Raw genomic sequence first — 22,317 nt, forward strand, 5'->3', positions numbered from 1 at the left:
AAATGAGTTCAGCTACAACTGCAAGACAAATTACCCCAGAATTTCTATGAAAGTGTTGTCCCATGAAACACCAAATGGGACCGGGAATGTGGCTTAGTGGTAAAGTGCTTGCCTAGCATGCATGAAGCCCTGGGTTCAATTCCTCCACGCCATATAAACAGAAAAGGCTGGAAATAGCACAGTGGCTCAAGTGGTAGAGTGCTAGTCTTGGGTAAAAGGAAGCCAGGGACAGTGCTCAGGCCCTGAGGTCAAGCCCCAGAACTGGCCAAAAAAAAAGAAAAATAAAACAACACAAAATGTAAGTCTGAAGATAGTCTGGCACTAAAATACTACTTATAGATATACTAATAGTATAATACTGGTTGACTAAGACACACAGGCTTTTTCATCTCAGAATCTTTTCTTACCTCTGTAATTTAAAAAAAAGTAGTCTGTAATTTCGAAAATTTAACTATTCACAGATTTTTATTCTGCACTAAATATTCACTGTGCCCAGGTGAAATATAATCTCTGGATGAGGAAACATACATGTGGGTAATATAATCAAGATATTTATAAGTACTCATATAAGTAAATGTATGTTTACACAGGAGTCTTAGATCTTGAAAGTATTCTTTCATGTCAATCCAGTTATATAGGGAGAAACAATCATTTTTTCTGAAAGCAAATTACTCAGTCTTGTTAATATGCTCATTTTCTACATCAAAATTGACATTTAAGAAAACTAGAGCTCTATTGCTTGATGGAAATTGCATTAATGTTATTTCTAGAAATCAAAAACACTTCAAGAACCTTATGGTTCTAACAAGTTCTAATATATTAGTGAAACTTATAGAGAATTCTTTGTTTCTTAACACCTGGTCCTATTCCAGAGAATTCAGTTACCAAAATCTTGGTATATGAAAATATCATTACCATTTTTATGTCTTGTTTTGTTTTTTGCCAGTCCTGGGGCTTGAACTCAGGGCCTGAGCACTGTCCCTGGCTTCTTTTTGCTCAAGGCTAGCACTCTACCATTTGAGCCACAACACCACTTCCAGCTTTTTCTATATATGTGGTGCTGAAATCGAACCCAGGGCTTCATGTATACGAGGTGAGCACTTTACCAGTAGGCCATATTCCCAGCCCTCATTATCATTTTTTTTTTTTTTTTGCCAGTCCTGGGCCTTGGACTCAGGGCCTGAGCACTGTCCCTGGCTTCTTCCCGCTCAAGGCTAGCACTCTGCCACTTGAGCCACAGCACCGCTTCTGGCCGTTTTCTGTATATGTGGTGCTTGGGGAATCGAACCTAGGGCCTCGTGTATCCGAGGCAGGCACTCTTGCCACTAGGCTATATCCCCAGCCCTCATTATCATTTTTAAAGACACAAATATTAGTATTGGGGCTGGGAATATGGCCTAGTGGCAAGAGTGCTTGCTGCCCCAGGGTTCGATTCCCCAGCACCACATACTTTAATATGTCCAGAAATCTTTTTCTTCTTTTGGTAAATGCTTAAACATTTGGTCTTTTCCAATTGGGAAAATTATTTAAGTACGCGTGCGCGCGCGCGTGTGTGTGTGTGTGTGTGTGTGTGTGTGTGTGTGTGTGTCTATCTTGTTTGTATTGGTTCTGGGGCTTGAACTCAGGGCCTAGACTCTGTCCTTGAGCTTTTTTGCTTAAAGCTAGTGCTCTACCACTTTGAGCCACAGCTCCATTTCTGGCTTTTTTGGTAGTTAATTAGAGATAAGTCTCATGGGCTTTCCTGCCTCTGATGGCTGTGAACCTTGATGCCCAGATCTTAGCCTCCTGAATAACTAGATACCAGGAATAAGCTACCAGTGCCTGAGAAAAGTTAAAACTTTAAGTTCAATGTGCCTCCTTTGAATTTTAAAGCGTATTTATACTGCATATTGTTATACATACTAATAGAGACAATTAAATCTCTTCTAAAGTTTCAGTAATTCTAAACATAAAAACCAAGCCAAGAACAGGGATACACAGCAGCAGTACTTAGGGAGTACACAGGGAGGCTGATGCAGGAAGACTGCTTAAACAAAAAGTTCAAAGGCAGCCTAGGCAACATAGTAATAAGACCACAATCAAAATAATAACAATAGTCGTAGTAGTAACAATAATAAAGTGTGAAAACTACAGATGGCAGAAGCAAAGATCCTGACAGAACTTTGTCTATTCCTTAATATCCCTAACAAAGGCTTTAGATTATATATAAAGAGAGATGGGTACTATGCAATCAAATTGCTCACACAGCCAAGGGAAAAGCTAAACTTCATCTACCATTTAAATAAACTTGGTCTAAACAAAAAAATTCAACATAATACAAACTTTAAAATACTGCAAGATTATACTGGGCACATCAGTTTTTAACTCTTCAATCTTCCAATTGTTTTAAAAGTTATCTTCAGGGCTGGGGATATAGCCTAGTGGCAAGAGTGCCTGCCTCAGATACACGAGGCCCTAGGTTCGATTCCCCAGCACCACATATACAGAAAACGGCCAGAAGCGGTGCTGTGGCTCAAGTGGCAGAGTGCTAGCCTTGAGCGGGAAGAAGCCAGGGACAGTGCTCAGGCCCTGAGTCCAAGGCCCAGAACTGGCCAAAAAAAAAAAGTTATCTTCAGCCGGGCACTGGTGGCTCACTCCTGTAATCCTAGCTACTCAGGAGGCTGAGATGGGAGGATCACTGTTCAAAGCCAGCCCAGGCAGGAAAGTCCAAGAGCCTCTTATCTCTAATTAACCACTAGAAAACCCAAAGTGGTGCTGTGGCTCAAGTGGTAGAGCACTAGTTTTGAGCTGAAGAGCTCAGGGACAGCACCCAGGCCCATAGTTCAAGCCCTACAACTGACAAAAACAAACAAAAAGAAGTGAGGAACAATGGAATGAGGAACTCCAAGTTTCAAGATTGTCTACTCAGGCAGATTGTATTGTCATTCACTGCAATAGGAAGCCTACAGACAGGGAGAAAATGGAGACTCAGATTGGGCTTTTGACTTTAAGGAGTCCATGGGAAGACACATGTCCATTAGGAGGCAGTGGCATATATGCTACAAACATCTAGGCTAAACAGATACTAATATTTTCAATCACCAACATTTAAATGGTTAAGGGTCATGGGTATAGATGATAGAGTGGGAAGCAGGCAAGGAACCAATATCAGCATCCCATCATCACCATCTAAACAAATCTACAAAAAGGTGGAAGAAAAAGAAGAATCAGAGACAAACTGGCTCAAACGGTAGAGCTCCTCCTGCCTAGCAAACTTAAGGTGCTGAGTTCAAAACCCAGTATCACCAAAAAAGAAGGAGAAAGAACAGGAGGAGGAAGAGGAGTAAAAGAAAACCGAGTGGGTTTAAGTGTGGTAATATAATGCAGAAAACTCTCACTATTAATGGGTATCCCTCAGTGGCATGACAGCAGATGGAGCCTTCTAGAAGTAAGTAAGCAAGGGAAGTGGAGAAGAATGTCAGACAGTGAGTGTAAACAATTATTTTTTTGAATGCTGCCTAGGAAGAGGAGTAAGATAGAAGGCAGAAGGACAAAGGAAAGAGAGAGGTCTATAACCATAAAAAGAAGAAAGGAAAGGATGGAGGGAGGGCAGAAAAGAAGGTATAAGAAGAAAAAAAAAGGTAGATAGTTAACATTTGTCTAAATGCTAATATAAAAGATAAAAATAGGGCCTGGGCAAGGTGGCAAAGGTGCAATTCCAGCCAGTAGGGAGAAAGACTGGAAAGACCATTATCCAAGGTCACCCCCAGCTAAATAACAACATACTATCAGTGTGAAAAATAAAGTAAAAAAGGGCTGAGCATATGGCTCAAGAGGGAGAGCAATCAAAAAGGAAAAAAAATGGAAATACAAAAAAAAAAAGAAAAAGATTAACACATGAGATAAAACCACTTGCCAATCTTAAGAAGAGCGGGAAGGACTAGAAGATTTTAAGAAACAAATTTATAAAACACAAAAAGTTACTTTTTATTAAGGGTATACGAAGGAACAGAGATTAAGAAAGCATACAAATATAGTAGTAGTCATTCAGTGGGCACACAGGGAAAGGATTAGAGATGGAAGGTAGTGAGATAACTGAAAGAATGTGAAATAAGATAACAAAAAATGAGCCATTCTGGGCCCAGGACTGGCCAAAAAAAAAGAGCCATTCAATTCAAATTTAAGAACCAAGACCCTGGGGCTGGGGATATGGCCTAGTGGCAAGAGTGCTTGCCCTGTATACATGAGGCCCTGGGTTCAATTCCCCAGCACCACATATATAGAAAATCGCCAGAAGTAGTGCTGTGACTCAAGTAGCAGAGTGCTAGCCTTGAGCAAAAAGAAGCCAGGAACAGTGCTCACGCCCTGAGTCCAAGCCCCAGGACTGGCCAAAATTAAAAAAAAAAAAAAGGAACCAAGACCCTTTAGGGCCATCAAAATAATAGCTTGTGCAAGGGATGTAGCTCAGTAGTAGAGTATGTGCACAGCATACATAAGGTTCTAGGGTTTGATTCCCCCTAGTGTTCCACTCACAGGAAGGGAAGGAGGGAAAGAGGGGAAGGAAAGGAGGAAGGTGGAAAAGAAGGAAGAAAAAAGATAATTTGAAATATGACTAATGTATACCGAAATGACAGGTACACAACTATTCTCATGAGCCAGTGGGAGCTTAACTCCATGACAATGTTTAGGAAAAAAAGATCAATAAATACTAAAATGATGACTCAAGAGTAGAGGTGGAGAAGTAACAAGATGGCATTGAAGATTGTTCTAAAGCAAGAATGTTGTGCTGATGGTTTGGAGACCAAAGAAATAAAAACAAGACTTCAATAAGAGACTCCAGACATATACTGAAGAGCAAGTTGAAATGAATCAAAGGAATACGTACTGAGGGATGGAACAGGAAAAACCAAAGCCCAAAGAACTGCCTGTAAGAGGATGAACCCTCTAAAAAAACCTGCAGCCAGCCATCAGTGGCTCATGCCCGTAATCCTAGTTATTCAGGAGGCTCAGATCTGAGGATCATGGAGTAAAGTCAGCCTGGGTAGGAAAGTCCCTTATCTTAATTAACATTCAAAAACCAGCACTGGAGCTGTGGCTCAAGGTAGAAAAGATGTGATCTTGAGCAAAAGCCTCTTGCTTTGGCAGCGGAGAAAAAAGTGGTAAAAGTCACATCTGAAACACTACAAACCAAGAAGAGACCCAGTTCGATATACCTGTGGTCTTGGAGAATAAGAAAGGTGCTCAGGTGGGTAAGTTTGCAATTTTCTCCTGTTTCTACAAAATATGTCATCTGACAACAAGCCTGTGGGTAAAATGGGTCAGCTAAAGGAAAGAGTGCAAGGATTTGGTCTGTCTCCTCTATCCCTAGAAAGTCTAAAGATGATGAGAAGTTGAAAAAGAGGAAGGAGCAACTTGGGATTGTCTCAAGTTTTGCTGGAACTAGAACCACAGAAGATACAAAGACAAAGAAAATGAAGAGCCAAATAGTCTGTGATGGAAAGCTGAAAAGTTCTTTATGCTGTATTTTCTCTAGTGGCTACCAGTTCTATGGTTCTTCTTGGCTACACATATACCTTAAATACCCTATTACACACAAACTACAATCCTGCCTAAAGCATGTCCCAGGTATTTAGGAAGGCCCGCAACATCTGGACTTACTGTAGTTAAGGTCCTTACATTTTGGGTTTTACTTACTTAGTTCAATATTTAGTGACTCAAGCACAGTCAAGAAAAAAATGGAGTAAATACTTCTAAACAGAGGCACTAAAAATGCCCCAGAATGGTGGCAGCTACAACAGGAAGAAAAGCTGAGGATTCAATGTCATCTCCAAGGAACAAAATAAAATGGGAGTTCATTAACAAGCAAATTTAAGGAGGAGAAAATAGCATTGCTAAAGTGAAGTTTAAAAAGGAGTCAGTGCTAAGGAGAATGGTCTCTAATGTCTAGATTACATTTTTGCCCATCAGAAACATAAAGTCAACCACATATGTAAGTATTCTCATATATAGATTTTTTTTTAAAAATTAGTAACTTCCAACATCTTAGGAAACAAAATGTGTTTGTAGGACTATCATTTAACATGCAATTGAGTGGCTGGGAATATGGCCTAGTGCCAAGAGTGCTTGCCTCATATACATGAAGCCCTAGGTTCAATTCCTCAGCACCACATACATAGAAAAGGCCAGAAGTGGCGCTGTGGCTCAAGTGGCAGAGTGCTAGCCTTGAGCAAAAAGACGCCAGGACAGTGCTCAAGGCCCTGAGTCTCAAGCCCCAGGACTGGCAAAAAATAAAAAAAAGAAAAGCCATGCTTAACATGAAATTGATATAAAATTACTACTACAGTTCTTTTTGTTGACTATTCTGCATTATTCCATTTGTAATAAACCTATGAAACCTGATTCACCATACCACTACACTTCATTTAGAACTAATCACCCTTTTAATGCACCACAAGCACGTATGGTCACGGTTTACAGAACAGAACAGACAGCACAGATACAGAACACTTTTTGTCATGTCTAAAGCTCTATTAAAGAAAGCAAAATGAAATGGATGGAAGTATTCAGAGTACTAGGTAAGGATATGGAAAAACAGGTTCTTACTTTTCTGATTGATGGAATAGCAACTGAAATATTTACAAGAGCAAATTGGCCATGTGCACAAAAAGTTTGTCTTCATTCCCTTAAGATGCAACAAAATTCCACTTCCACTAATTTGTAATCTCGAGGCTATATAAGAGTTAGGTAAGAGTATTCAACAAAGTACTGTTAATAACTGAAAATTTTTAAAAACAAGTTCTAAAGACAAGTGAAACAATATATATATAATATTTACAATGCTACTTCCATATACTAAAATAATCATTTAATGTTTTAAACCCATATTCATGAACAGATATACTGAATAAAAACACCATTGGTGATTTGCAGAGTAACATTAAAATAAAAGTAGTAAATATCTCAGAAAATTCTCTCCTCCATTAAAAGCAATGAGAAACAGGCAGTAATCATCAAAAATAACTTTTTCAGAACTCTAGAAACCAAAACTTTGCAAACTTCAGCTACCACTTATTCAAGAAAAAGAGCTAAACTTTGGTTAAAAAAAAAAAAAAGGTAGCTTAGGACATCGTAACTTGAAACAATCTTCTCTCTTGCAGAGCCCAACAGCAGCCTGAAAACCCTAAGCATATAATGATAACAACTCCAGTGCCCAGCAGAACTAGATGAGGCAAAAATTGGTATCAATCATCTTCAAGTGCCCATTCCCAAAGAATTATCATTATCTGACTCGAATAGTAGCTACCTGGAAAATTCCAATAACAAATAGCCACTAAGATAATCAAGTAGAGACTTTCAGTGACCAGACAGGGCAAAACCCCCAGACCTTACCAAATAAGTTTAAGAAGAACAACAACAAAACCACCTCACTAAGAAATGACAAAGAGCAATTAAAAAAAAAAAAAAAAGACCAGTTAGAGGGGAAAAGGGAATCTGATTTTCAGAGTTGCCAACATTGTATTTAAAAAGTTCAGTATCTAAGGGCTGTGGTAGCCCATACCTCTAATCCCAGCACTTGAGAAGCAAAGGCAAAGCATTTATAGAGTTGGAAAGCAGCCTGAGCTACATAGCAAGGCCTTAACTCAAAATACATTAGCTAACTGATTAAATTTTTTAAAATAGGAAATACATATATCTATACAAACACACACACACATATGCACACAAAATAAAGGATTTGAGAACTCTGCGTTAAGCTACTGAAATAGTGATGTGATATTTCAGCCAGCAAAAGATAATTTTACCAAGAGCTTAAATCTTCAATTTTATTTCACTATAAAAAGAACATTCTATATACACTAATACAGTGTTTGTTTTTTCAACTCCAAAAATAATGAATGACAAAAGAAAGAAAAGAATATTCTATCCAAGACTGGTAGATAATAAAATGAAATTAAGAGGCCAATGGATGTTCAAAACACCTGCCACACATCACAAATGGCAATGCTACCCCACCAAGAATATCTGAAACATTAACCATACGCAACAACTGGTAACACCTAAAATATTGTGTGCATCTATGCAGTTAACTTGTAAGAGTAGTCTCTTAGAAGTTGATAAAGGCAGTATAAATACAGTTGGAAATCTAAACTTCAGTAACTGCTCAGATAGGTACATTATACACCTTTCTGGGTCTTCCATGGGAAAATATCCTCCTGAGGTTACATATGAAATAATAGAAAGTATCTGGAAGTTCACATATAGTAAATACAAATAAATAACAATTATAGTGATTGTGAAGTAGAAAACCGTTGTTGATGCCTATGAAGACTCCTACTAATGAGTGAAATTCTCACAGTTGTCTGTATTCAGGAAGCTTTTGATAAATATATACAACTTGGCTGCCGCTTAGAAATAGAGAACTGAAGTCCTACTAGTAAAGCTCACAAAATAGTATTTTTTAACAATAAACCCTAGGAAACCATACTACAAATAACAGAAGGATAATTAAGGGTCTGTTACAGGTAAATTATTTCATAACATCAAAGTACTGGTAGAGTAATCTTAACAAATTTACTAAATAAAGTAGGTAAAGGGTGGAAGCAAAAAGAACAACACAGAAACTGCAGGAAAAAAAAGATGTGTGTATATGTATAATATATAAGATGCTATACATATGTATTTATGTGTGTATATATAATGCTGTATTTGCATGTTCGTAGGACTGTTTCTACATTTCTACCATGTTAACTATTCAATTTTCAGGCAGAGGCTGCAACAAACCTAAAATTATTCCAAAATGTCGAGAGTCTATGATCATGTAACTATCTAACAGCCTAACACAATGCTCCAACACAAATTTAAGTGTTTTTGTGGATCTACTTAGAGGCTAAGTCATTCTAGTTATCCTTTTGAATCACAGTTGAACTAACCTCCCTAAAGTAACCTCTAATTGTTCTGCATTTGGCCAACTTTACATTCTAATACAAACCCTAAGACTGACAAGAGTTCTACATATTGTTACAAATTTTACCCATTTTGCCAAGTTCTCCTTTCTCAAAATTTAAAACAGAGAAATCATAACCATACTCAATTCACCCTACTCAGTAATGAGATGGCTACCATACTTTACATTGTACACTGAAGCAAATGCACTATTTTATTTGCAAAAAACACAAATGCCTAAACGTTTTTGGTAACTATTATTTCCATATTAGTCATAGAATAGGACTACAGCCATATAGCCAAAGGAGTATTCCCATTTAAATTGACCTCCCTTTCAATCAGCACCCCAATAATGTAGAATATAGATAGAAACTAAACATGCAAATCTAAACACTAACAGCATACCATAAACAAATTAGGAAATAAAAATCTGAGCAACTAAAACACAGACTTGAAAGAGCAAACTGGACAGCTACAAACATTTACGACTACAAGGCTGATACATCTGCAATAACAAAATGAAAATAAAAAAGTTAAAGCCACACCATTTTTTAAAAACAAAAACAATACATATAATCCCTTATGTCACAGCCTAAAACCTAATGATCCTGACGATCACTTTTAAAAGACCTGTATATTCTTCTGATCACAAGGAAGTTCATATATAACAGACACCTCTTTATAGTAATACAGGAAATGTTAACACAGGCTCAAAGAACTAAACTAATAAAAACCTCATGAAAATAACTACTGAAAGAACAAGGGGTTTGTTAAAGATTTTCTTACAAATGCTAGTTATAATTCTAAAATATTGGAACTACAAAGTATCCAGAAGTATTGTAATAAAATGGCAAAGCAAACTGTAACATTGTAATACCATATGCACATTTGCAATAGCCTGTATATAGATTTATATAACATAACTACAGTTAGTAAAGCTCGCTTTGGTAAGAAATAACTTTACAGAATACTTTCACATATATTGTCAAAACAATACACAGGTGAGGTTCACAATTCTGCTCATCAGAATCACAAATAAAACTTAAAACATGGGTCTGGGAATATGGCCTAGGGGTAGAGTGCTTGCCTCGTATATATGAAGCCATGGGTTCAATTCCTCAGCAACACATATGTAGAAAAAAGCCAGAGGCGGCGCTGTGGCTCAAGTGGTAGAGTGCTAGCCTTGAACAAAAAGAAGCCAGGTACAGTGCTCAGGCCCTGAGTTCAAGCCCTAAGACTGGCAAAACAACAACAACAAAAACTTAAAACGCAAATATCTGAACCCACTTCCCATATAGTGAATTAATGAGACACCAAGTATGTTAAGCACTGGAAATGTTTGCAATGTCCAGCCACGTTTAGAGCCACAAACCACAAATGCATTACAGCTAACCACAAATACATTACAGCTATGAAAAAAAAAAATATGTAGGGGTCGGGAATGTGGCTTAGCAGTAGAGTGCTTGCCTAGCATGCATGAAGCCCTGGGTTCGATTCCTCAGCACCACATACACACAAAAAGCTGGAAGTGGTGCTGTGGCTCAAGCAGTAAAATGCCAGCTTTGAACAAAAGGAAGCGAGGGATAGTGCTCAGGCCCCGAGTTCAAGCCCCAGGACTGGCCAAAAAAAAAAAAAGTACACAAATTAACCTGCAATGATTGAACAATATAATGGTGTTCCCTCCTGCTGGCTAATTTGTTTCAATTAATCATAAAGGTAAGCATATTTATAAAAATTATTAAAGATCATTTAAACTGCTGACATTTGAAATCATACTAGCTACTGGAAAAATTTTTAAAGAACTCACAGGTAACAAATACTATGATATCCTGGTTATTTTTTAAATAACAGTATAAATACAAAGCCATAAAATAAAATTATAAGAATTTTGTCTCTGTACACAAATAATCACATTCAAAATATTTTGTTTTCTTTAAAACTTCTCCTTACCTAGGATTATGTAAAAAATGGCCAGTGCATATGGCTGTATCCAAGCTGTAATCCTACCTGCTCAGGAAGCTGAGAACTGAGGATCAAGGTAGAGTCAACCCAGGCAGAAAAAGCAAAGAGACTTTACCATCTCCAATTAATCAGCAAAAAGAAAGAAGTGAAGCTGTGGCTCAGGTGATAGAGTGTTAGAGCAAAAAGGCCAAGAAAGAGCCCACAAGGTCTTTCCCTGAGTTCAAGCCTCAGTTCCACCAATAAAAAAAATGAAGGTGAATTAACTGTATCTCTTTTGTAGCAACATTTTGAGTTTCCAACAAAGTAGTTATATTATCTGTTTAAAAATAAATTACCAGCAAGCAAACAAAAAGCTGTTTTAGGAAGGAAAGCACAACCACCACCACAATATTTGTAGGTGTCTAAATTTCAATGTGTGGTACATTCTTGGACCCAAACATTAGGCCCATCAATAAATAAGGTTTACAAACATATCAGGTAACTACTGAAAGAATATTTCAAATATATTTTACAAAGGAAAAATGGGGGGGAAACTTGATTTGCCTAAAAAGCAATCAATGATTATCACTTCCAGAACAGTACAAGAATCTATTTTTTTTAAGTACCAAGGTAATTATTTTAATTTGTCAAATTTTCTGCACATCTGAAATCCTATCAACAAGTTAGGAGAGGAAAGAGGTTTTTTAAGTTACCCAGAAGAACACAGGTGAAATGACAGTAGTGGTTACATAACTTGGGGCAGAAGGGGTAAACTGCAAAGGGGTACAAAGAAATACCAGGATGGCAAAACTGTCTCTATCTTGATTGGAATAAAGGCTACAATGTATATTTTGTCTACTTTTGTGAAAGTTGGCTGAAATAAATACTTCAACTCCATGCATTTTACTACATAAAAACTATTAAACTATTCCTCAAAATAAAGGCTCTTTAGCTAGGGACCATACATAGCTCGAATGTAAAGCGCTTGCCTAGCACATGTGAGAGGCACCCTGAGTGAGTTCAATTCTAGTACCCCATCCCCCACCCCCACACACAGTTTCTTATTTTGGGAAGCATTAAGAAATGCAGATTCATAAGCCCATTCCAGTAATTGTGATATCAAATGGGAATGTGTTGTTCTGACTTTTTTTTAACTTAAGGTCATGAATGACCCTTTATGCATGAGGGTTTTCAGTTATACTTTGGAAAATACCATCAAAAATAAAACAGCTACTTCGATGATGCTGCTTACCAAGTTTGGGAAATACTAATACTATATGATAGGAGTTTCATGAGGAAAAATTATATTGGCCAAATTGGTTAAGAAACACGTCTTTTCCATCAATCTCCTACAATCCTCCAATGGCTCCCCATTATCTAGTGTAGTCGTTCCCACGGATGTACACCACACGTGCATGCAAACATGGGTACACACACCACCACCACAACATACATTTTTTTTCATTATCATAACTGAAGAGAGTATCTTTTAAGTAGAAGCCAAGTATGTTAGTAAGCCTCCCACAATGACCAAGACAACAGCCTACCTCCAACAAACAATTATGAAATATGACATGTCAACACTGCTGAGATTGAGAAACCAAGCTGGAGCTATACGTCAAAAGAATCTACAAGAAATAACATGCCACATTTTCAGGACAGTCCATTTTTATTTCTGGATTAGTAGAAAAAAAGGAAGAACATCATATTGATATTCTATATAAAGCAATTGTAGAACAAAATGCAAATGTGTCTGAATACCCCCAACTTCACTTCAAAACAATTTAAATAAGAGCAGCCTGTGGTACCCTCAAAAACACCAGGTACACTTAATTCATCTTCTCAGCCTTCAAGGCACATTGGAAATTAAGAAATACTACATAACTTTAACAAATTAAGACTGATTTTTTTTAATCACTGAGATTTTTTTCCACACTATTGGTTACAAGAGTAAGACTTCCGGGGCTGGGGATATGGCCTAGTGGCAAGAGAGCTTGCCTCGTATACGTGAGGCCCTGGGTTCGATTCCCCAGCACCACATATACAGAAAACGGCCAGAAGTGGCGCTGTGGCTCAAGTGGCAGAGTGCTAGCCTTGAGCAAAAAGGAAGCCAGGGACAGTGCTCAGGCCCTGAGTCTAAGGCCCAGGACTGGCCAAAAAAAAAGAGTAAGACTTCAGAAAGCATGATGAACCAGTGTATGAAATCTATGTCAGTTTATGTCAAGTTGGAATAGAAACTGTAAGCACAGACATGAGCTTTGTTTTTTTTTGGGGGGGTGGGGGTGGGGGTGGGAGGAAGAGATGATGAGGGGCAAATACAGGGCCTCACACACACTAGGCAAATGCTCTACCACTAAGAATGCCTCTAGTCCCAGAAATGGTATTTTTATACTAGAATAATTTTATGGATAAATAATAATAAAAGAATAAAAATAATCAAAAGCTGTCTTTATTACACCATCCTCATTTAAAATTTCTGCAGTACTTTTCTTATAATAACTATGAGTCCACAAATGATTGAAGAAAGAGAGAAAGATGGGGGAAAGAGAGTAGAGGAGATTTTGATTTGAGAATTTGAGAAGCACTAACCAACCTATCCTGACTGGCAGCAGCTAGGAGGTAGCATGGTGAAGAACTGAACCCATGTTTGACATCAAAGCCTATGTTCTTAATCATTACAGGCTCTACTTCTATTAAGATTTCAAACTCAAACACCTCTGTGTCATCTCTGCCCCTGGAGAGCTGGAAAGCATTGGCATGAGTCACAAAGCCTTTCTGTGTGTCTGATCTAAAATACAAGCCAAGCTACCTATTTGGTCCTTCTTTTCCAAACTCACGCTCAAAGCTTAGTCTCTACATATCTGATGATGCAAAGGAAAAGAGAAGACAAAAAGTCCATTTTCCTCAAGCCTAGAGCACAGTCACTGACTACTACTGTTTTATGTTGGTTCCTGCCACCCTGCTTTCTACTAAAACCTGGGAGATCTCCTCTCAGGTAGGAATAGTTCCTACAGTTCTCAAACCACACTAGCTACACGGTATACAGAATAAGTGAATCCAAGAAAAAGCTACATGGACTTTCTGAAATCTCCCTTACACCAAAAGCCACCAACCCCTACACCAGGAGGTCAAAGACCTTAGATTTCACCCATCTATCTTGTACCTTTATCACAATCCTTAGAGGAAAAAAATACACAAGTTAGAAAGCAAAATTTAACTCCCCTTCAATCAACCCCCCCCCCACTAAGTGCAATGTCATGCTATTCTCTATTTAAAAAGTTATCAGCAGATATTCATAAACTGATTTCAAGATCCACTAACTGGTAGAAACCTGAAGTCTACCTCCTGTAGAGTCCCAATGTCAACAGTTAACAGTATGATCTCATCTGGCAATCCAGCCCCCAAATTGTAGTACTTTAAGAATTCGCCTTAAATCAGTTTTTCTACATGAGTTTCCATCACATCATAAACTTTGTTACCTGCAGCCCAAGCTTGTACAGAAAATGAAATTATACAAATTTAAACTTACACAAACAGTAAAATACATAAACAAATGCATCAATAAAGAATAAAAATTTCCAATGTCTAATAAACTGAAGATGCCTTTTAAGTCAAAATATGGTTTTTCTGCTGGCAATCCAGTCAAGTAACAACAGTCTACTGGCAATTTCCAGTCCATCATCTACAGCAGTATGCATACATGAAATTCGGTCTGAAACTGGCTCATCAACTGGCCAATACCGAGATCTTAACAGCCGCAGATCTAACTCTTCTTCCTTCCTTTCCAAGTGTTGTTCTTGCTGTTAAAGCATAACTTTTAGCCCTTTTAACTTCCTAAGATCTGTTAGGAGTCCTACTTTATTTCAGACTATCGTAAGACTATATGAGGAGGAAAAAAAAGCAGAACCAAACAGCCAATTTTATAACAAACTTCCCATGTACAATTGATACTATTGTCTTGTAATTATGTATTGTCATGTAATTATGAATGAACATCTCTAAACAAAACCCAGAAACTAAAAACTGCTAAACTCAATTAGAAAGCATGATATCCTTTCCATAAATCAATATCTACCGGCCATATCTACAAAATACATTTTTCAGTTTTGGTCAAACTGTAACATATAATATTGTCATTAACTGTATTATGAGGACCCAGCTTCATCAGAGAATGGCAACGCTGTCAGGCAAACATCTATGTGGCTTCTATGTTTTATTTCACAGTACTACTCAAACCTATCTCAGTTCCACCCACTCAACAGCTGGGTGGGATGGAAAACTGTTTCCTGTCTCCCCGCCACCCCCCCCCCAGGCTGCCCCTCACTCCTTCCCTTGCTATTTGGAGGAATAGAGATGTCTGACAGCCTTAGTAATACTTTCCATCCATCCCTAGCAGGATTCTATAAATCTCATCCTTACCTGTGTATTTAAAGCCCAAAGGGTTTTCTCAAACTTCTGCCTGGGCTGGTGATGTAGTTCAGGCAGCTTGCCTAGCATGTGTAAGGCCCTGGTTAATTACCAACACCAACGTCCCAAGTCCCCCAAAAAACATCTGTGTAATTTGGAGGTGGGACTAACAATATTCATCGTTTGTATAAATATAAAAAAAATGCTTGAGAATCTAGATTATCTGTTCATCTGGATTCTCTGGGAAGATACTCTTTCATTGCATCAAAGTAACAAGGCCAAAAGAAATAATTCAAGGTTTTAAAGTTATTGCTAAATGTAGCAATGAACTCACAAGAATTTCCTTAGTTATTATTTCAATAACACAAATACCTGGGCATCACTGATACTTTGAAAACCTAGATTTAAAACAGTGTACGCTCAATTGAAAAAAAAAAATCCCAGCAGCTAGTTTCAGACTACACAGTATGAAATGGAACTCAGGAGTGGAAAATGTGAATGAAATGGCTTGTTCTTTTTCCAATACGTGGGGGGAGGAAAGGAAAAGGCGTTTTTCTATTTTTTTTAATGAGAATAACAAATTATTTTCAAAACTTAAAATTTCCTTCAACTTCACCAATCCATCTCTCTTCTCCCTCCCTTCTCCACCTCCTGGGGAGGGCGCCCTTCCCAGGGTTTTTTTTTTTCCTTTTCCCTAAAATTCAAGCCCAAAGCCCCAAACCGAGCCCCTGATTCTGCATCCTCCAGACCCTCCCGCCCTGCGCCGGCCTCCGGGGCAGCGCCCACGGCGAGGCCGGCCCGAGAGGCGGGAGGGCGGACAACGCGAGCGCCGGGGACGCCGCCCGGGCGGCACCGCAGCCCGGCCCGGCCAGCCGCATCCTTCCAGCGCCCTCCCGACGTCGCATGCTAGCCCCCGCTGGCCTCCCCGGGCCCGATCAGCTCCGGGTCAACCTCGGCCCCGGGCTCCAGTCGACCGCGGGAGAACGCGGGGCCCCGCGGCCCGGGGAGGTGGCCGGGCGAAGGCGCCCGACAACCGGGAGGCAACGGCTGAGCCAAGACTACAACCCGGTTCGGGCTGCCGCGGCCGTGGAGGCCTAGGCTCCGGGAGCCCCGTGCCCCACGCCCCGCGTCCCAGGCCCGCCGCCGCCCAGGAAATGCCGCGGCCCGGGCTCCGCTCACGTTCAATTCAAACTGTCACCGCCGCCGCCGCCGCCTCCCCTCCCCCCGCCGCCTCCCCGGGCCCGACGGCCCCCACTCCCTCCCTCCCTCCCTCGCCTCGGTCCCCTGGCCGCGCCAGGGCGTTCCCCAGCTCGGCCCCCACGGCCCGGGGCACCCGCACGTCCGCCGCTGCCCACCCCGAGCCGCGGCGGCCCGGAGCTGAGACTCACCCATGGTGCCGCTGTTGACGCTCCTCTCCTCGGCAGCAGCGGATCTCGCACTGACCGACATCCCCTCCCCCCGCCGCGACCAGCCCCGGCGCGCCGCAGCCCGCCGATTCTCCAAAGCCGCCTACGCCAATTCCGTGGCGTAGCCGCCCGGCGTCGCAGGATGGCTTACGCACACGGCCGCAGGGGCGCTCCCCACTGGTTCTCGCCGACTCTACTCCCTACGCCGCCCCCGCCCCCTCCACGAGGCTTCCGGACCCGGCCGCGCCGGCCGCGGATCTCGCGAGACTACGTTCTCCCCCCCCCCCCCCCCGCCCGGCCGAGGCGCTCCATTTGGAGCATGACTTCATTGGTGTCGGCAGTGTTTTGCTGCACGGGTTTAGCCGCCATATTTGGAGTGGCCGCTTTTGTCACTTCCGTGGTCGTGGACAGTTGGGCCTCTTGGTGTGTTTCTCCAACACTGCCACTGAGGCTAAACTGTGTTACCGTTGTGGACGGGGAAAAAGCCGTGAGGAGGCTAAGAGAGAGTGGGCGGTGGATTGCGAGGGTGGGGTCCTGCCCAAATCAAAGATGTCCGCCGCCAGTGTCGCCCCGCGCGATTTCGCGTCAGGTCTGGGAGTTGCAGGATCCGCGGGGCGGGCGGAGGCGTAGCCTTACGGAGTTGGCGTAAGGCGAGGCGGCACTGCTGTTAGAGCAAGGCCGAGAGCCTTGCCGTCTTACCGAACTGGCCTAAGGCGAGGGGCGCCGCGGACCCAACCAGACCCGAGCTGCGCCGGACCAGGACCGCGGCGTCCCTCGGCCTCCAGCGATCGACCTGGCGTCTTTGTGAGTCCAAGGGGAGAGGACCCACCGAGGCAGGCGCCCCCTACGTCCCTGTTTCCTGGGCTTCCTCGTCTTCGGCGGTGGAAAGTGAGGTCAGGCCCCCTGGGCTCCAACCCTCCCTTCCCGCTGTCCCTTTCTGGGATCCCCGGGGCGGCCACATTCGAGTGACTCGCCCGCCGGCCGGGTGGGGGCCCCGCGAAGCTCATCCCTATTGAGGAACTGAATGGGCCCGAGTGGAACTTGTGGGTAGCCCATGAAAGACTGAGGAAGGCCGATGGTGTCCCCCCCCCCCCCCGAACCACAGCGATTAGAATAGCTTTCCTTGGAACCTTCCAGGTGCTTGCCGGTGGAGGGCCTTCAGTGGGCGCACAATAAACCCCCAGACCTTGCTTGAGGCCGCAGGCTGTCTTCGAGGGATCTATGTGATTTGCTACTCCTCTGCACGTGCAGGAGTTTGATGTACAGACACACCAGTACAAAATCACCCACACCCAAGAATGTCCACAGCAACATAATCACCCACACCCAAGAATGTCCACAGCAACATAGTTTATGTTAGTGAAACAATATCCACTCATAAGGAAACTCGATGGGTAAGTTACATTGTTGAAAAGATGGACATATACAGAACATTAAAAGGTTAAAAAAAAATCACTGAACCAAAGCTACTCGTGTTGTATGGATAGCATGCGTAACATCAGAAAAGCAAGTTGCTCAAAGATGCATTTGGTATACCATAAATAGAAGAAAGGTGAGATTTAAGCCCAAAAGTCACATAAAGAAATAACACACATCAAGTTGAGGATAATAGTTAACTTTCAGAAAGGAGAAGGGACTGTGACAGGACAAGTTCAATTGTATCAATAATGTTCTATTTTCTACCAAAAGTAATCTGAAAGAAATGTTGCAGGCACATCATTAAGACATGTTAAAAGTCAGAGCATGCAAGGGCATTTTGGTTGTAATTATTTTTTTATTATCATATATGTGCTCGAAATATTTCCAAGTAATCTTTAAAGGAGGTGATATTATCCAAGGAGTATTTTTATATCTTAATTTATGGTGTCTATAAGTCTACAATTGTTCTTAAAATCTGTTACATGCAATCATTGTGCCAAGGTCTGGTGGCTCATGCCTCTAATTCTAGCTGCTCAGAAGGGTGAGATACAAAGATTTTGAAATTCAGCCTGGCCATGAAAGCTTGTGAGAGTCGAATCTACAGTTAACTACTAAAAAAGCTGACGTGGAGCTGTGGTACAAGCGGTAGAGCACTGGCCTTGAGAAGAAAAAGCTAAAGAACAATGCCCAGGCTCTGAGATCAAACACCAGTACCCATACACAAAAATCATTGTGTTAAGATTCTGAACTTTAAATGAGCATTCTACTTTGGGGAATTTTTATTAAATTTCTATTTTGAGGAAGAGAGTAATGTGGAAGTTAAGCAGACTGGTGACAGCTTCATAGGTTCAAATCCCAGTTCACAATCTCCTAGGTATGTGAATAAATACAAGTTACTTAACTTTTGTGATCTGGTTTCTTCATATTATCAATGGAGATAAATACTCAACTAATGAAGTTTTGTGAGCATTTAATGAACTAATTCATGTGCCCAAGTTATAGTAAATGCTTAATGATATTACATGCATGCAGATTGATTTAGAATGTAAATTGGCCAAGTACTATTAACAATCTAGTCTACAAGGAGTAAAAGCTTCTGTATTATATATATATGTAATATAAATAAAGACATATGTATATATATGCACACACATATATATGTATATTTATATGAATGAAAGATCGTTATTTCTCCCTCTTTTTTTTTCTGGTGTTGAACTGAGAACCTTTGTCTTACTCTTGCTAGCCAAGCACTCTACCACTTGGGCTACATACATACCAAGCCCTTTCTGCTTTTGTGTGTGTGTTTGTGTTTAATAGTTTGACTTTTTGACGAGGGCCAGCCTGGACCAAGATCCTGTTTATACTTTCTATGACAGCTGTATTCCACCATGCCCAGCTTTTTTTTTTTTTGGCCAGTCCTGGGTCTTGGACTCAGGGCCTGAGCACTGTCCCTGGCTTCTTCTTGCTCAAGGCTAGCAATCTGCCACTTGAGCCACAGCGCCACTTCTGGCCATTTTCTGTATATGTGGTGCTGGGGAATCGAACCTAGGGCCTCATGTATATGAGGCAAGCACTCTTGCCACTAGGCCATATCCCTAGCCCATGCCCAGCTTTTTGTTGGCTGTGATGGAGTCTATCTGTCTTTTTGTTTGGAAGTTGGGTCCTCCCAATCTCAGCTTCCCCTAACTACTATAACTACCTTGCCTGAGCTTTGTTTGTGTTGTCATATGATTTCCACCCCACACAATGATAGCATCACAACTTCCCATTGAAAATTACATACAGCAATGCAGACAATGAAATGATAATAGTCTATGGAACACTTTCACAAGAAGCTATAATAGCAAGTGTGTGTATAGATTTTTTCCCCACTACATATTAATTTCCAGTACCAAAGAACTTCAGCTTTGCCAAGCAGTGCCTGTTTCTCCAGTTAACTTCCTTTCATATTTTCACACAGCTACTTCCAATTTTTTCCATTGTTTCCAAACTACCTCTTCACACTCACAAAACAATGTAAATAGTTAAAAAGGAACTTGAATAATTTCATCCACATGCCTACATGTGCCTACATGGCACAGTGGGGGAGGTGTCCGCCCCTGCCATAGTTGAAGCATATATTTCTACCTATTTGGATTCTGTCCCCTGCCTTTTCAGGAATTTCATTCAAATGATTAGTCATTAAGCTCTGGAATTTGCCCCTGTGTCTCCACCATAATTCTCAACGTGTTTACCAGCAGTCTGTTTTTTCACTTGACTGGAAACTCTTGTTTTTCTGGACCTCTCTACCAAGTTGGATACTAGTAGCCACATCTTCTGCATATGCATCCCTTGACTTATGAAAACATTTTAAATAGTTTTCCTCCTAGTTCTCTGGCTTCTTTATTTTACCTTCCAGGACATTCCTGTCACTTAAATGTCCATATGCCTCAGGGTTATGTCTTAGACAAACTCACTTTAACACTACTTTAGTGGTTCAATTTCGAGACTAGTTTTCTCTTCTACATAAAAACATATCTGACTTCCTACAAAATACCCTGAGTGGTTAAAATATTTATGTATGTGTGTGCACACACACACATTCACATTGACAGCCAAACTAATTTTCATATGGATTAATTATAGAGATATTTTCAAGTCAAACTTAAACCTATGAAAACTCATAATTTGAGCTATTTCTTAAGGGCCTGGGGACAGATTAAAGTACATGTTTAATATGCACGAGACTAGGTTCTATCCCGAACACACATTCATGCATGAACATGTGTGCAAACACATGAACACACACACAGGTGTTAGAAGAGAAATTCTACTGCCCACAAAATATGGATATTATGAAACCAAGCTACTTGGGAAGCTGATATTGATGGGATAGGAGTTCGAGGCCAGACCAGACAGAAAAGTTAGTAAGAGTTCTGCTGAGAACCGGGTGCGGTGACGAGACTGTTATCCTGGCTTCAACAAGACTAAAATAGGCACTTCAAGGACCAAGCATATTTCCAGGCAAGAAGTGAGAGCATGTCTCAAAAATAACCAGCAAAAATAGCTGGAGGTATGGTTCAATGGTAGAATACCTGACTAGCAAGCTTGAGGCCCTCACTTCAAACTCCAGTACCATCATACACACACACACACACACACACAAAATTAATAAACACAGTTTAAATATTTTTACACTTAGCTTTTAAATATTTGAAAACTAATAATGTTAAATTCATGATTAAATAGTGTAATTATTAGAGAAAACTTCTGTTACAATCAAGAATGACTAAAGTAATTGATATTGTTAATGGTGTACAAATGAAAGGAATACATATGACATGCCCCTTTTTAGGTTCACTATAAGATACTTTTAAGACCATACAATCCATAACAAAACTAAGAAAAATTTTAGTTTCATGCTTCATCTCTGTAAAAGTCAAACTTCATAGAGGAAATACAAAAAGAAAGCCATAACAACAAACAAAGTAATGTGAGAAAACCATGCAACTTAGATGCAAGAGCATTAAACAAACAAGAAGAAAAAAAGCATAGCTTCATTCTTAAATTCTTTACTTCAGTAGGAATTTTTCTTTTTCCTACCAGTCAAGCAGGGAGTGCTCTGGAACTTGAGTTCTCACGGGAAATAGATCCCTGCTTCCCTCTGATAATGCCTCGTCCCTCTAGCAGAGGGGAACACACTCTGCCAGACTTATTGCCAATCTGAATCCACAGTAGACATGGCACCAAATACAATACTAACATATATGTAAGAAAAGCTATTATAAGTGGAGGAAGCTCCAGCTCCTCTTGGTGTTTCCCACCATGGAATCAGAAACTGACTGAAATAGGAAGTAGGGACACATGGTTCCATAGGAAACCAGCTGCCTTGACAACCAGACTTATATTGACTTTGGCAGTATCTCTTGCTATATAAAAGTAAATGGAACTTAAAATTTTTTGTGTAGATGAAATAGGTTAGCAAACAGAATCAGCCCTCTCCAAATTGTCTATTTTCTTACAAGCTTTGGTAAGTGACTTTTCTGAAGATGCACTTCAGAGAACTTAGGTCCAGGAAAACAGGAAACTTGATGAGAAAGTAAATGCCTTGGCCTTTGTACCACACCAATCTACTTGGTTCAAATGAACGTTTGCATTGGATTACCATGCAGACTGACTGGCAGAGGTCAAATGCTTAGTAATGGTTAAAATAGCACATTTCACTCTGTGAAACTTCAAA

General features: G+C 40.6%; 1 protein-coding gene and 1 pseudogene across 4 annotated transcripts in view; one reads left to right on the plus strand and one right to left on the minus strand.

Annotated features, from left to right (window-relative positions):
- The window catches only part of Septin7 (septin 7), a 55,004-nt gene extending 38,157 nt beyond the window's left edge, over positions 1 to 16,847 (minus strand). For 2 of the 4 annotated variants that reach the window (XM_048339475.1, XM_048339473.1), the window contains exons 1-2: positions 16,659 to 16,836; positions 12,092 to 12,096 (exon numbers count right to left, since the gene is read on the minus strand). In XM_048339475.1, the coding sequence (XP_048195432.1) occupies positions 12,092 to 12,096; positions 16,659 to 16,719 (66 nt within the window). In that variant the 5' untranslated portion in view covers positions 16,720 to 16,836. Of the gene's footprint in view, positions 1 to 12,091; positions 12,097 to 15,123; positions 15,126 to 16,658 lie in introns of all 4 variants that reach the window. The other 2 variants (XM_048339474.1, XM_048339476.1) reach the window with 2 other exon arrangements.
- On the plus strand, positions 5,118 to 6,963 carry LOC125342252 (annotated as a pseudogene).
- Positions 16,848 to 22,317: the final 5,470 nt, after the last annotated feature.

Source organism: Perognathus longimembris, chromosome 2, assembly GCF_023159225.1.
Source record: "Perognathus longimembris pacificus isolate PPM17 chromosome 2, ASM2315922v1, whole genome shotgun sequence".
In the NCBI taxonomy this organism is placed as follows: domain Eukaryota; kingdom Metazoa; phylum Chordata; class Mammalia; order Rodentia; family Heteromyidae; genus Perognathus; species Perognathus longimembris.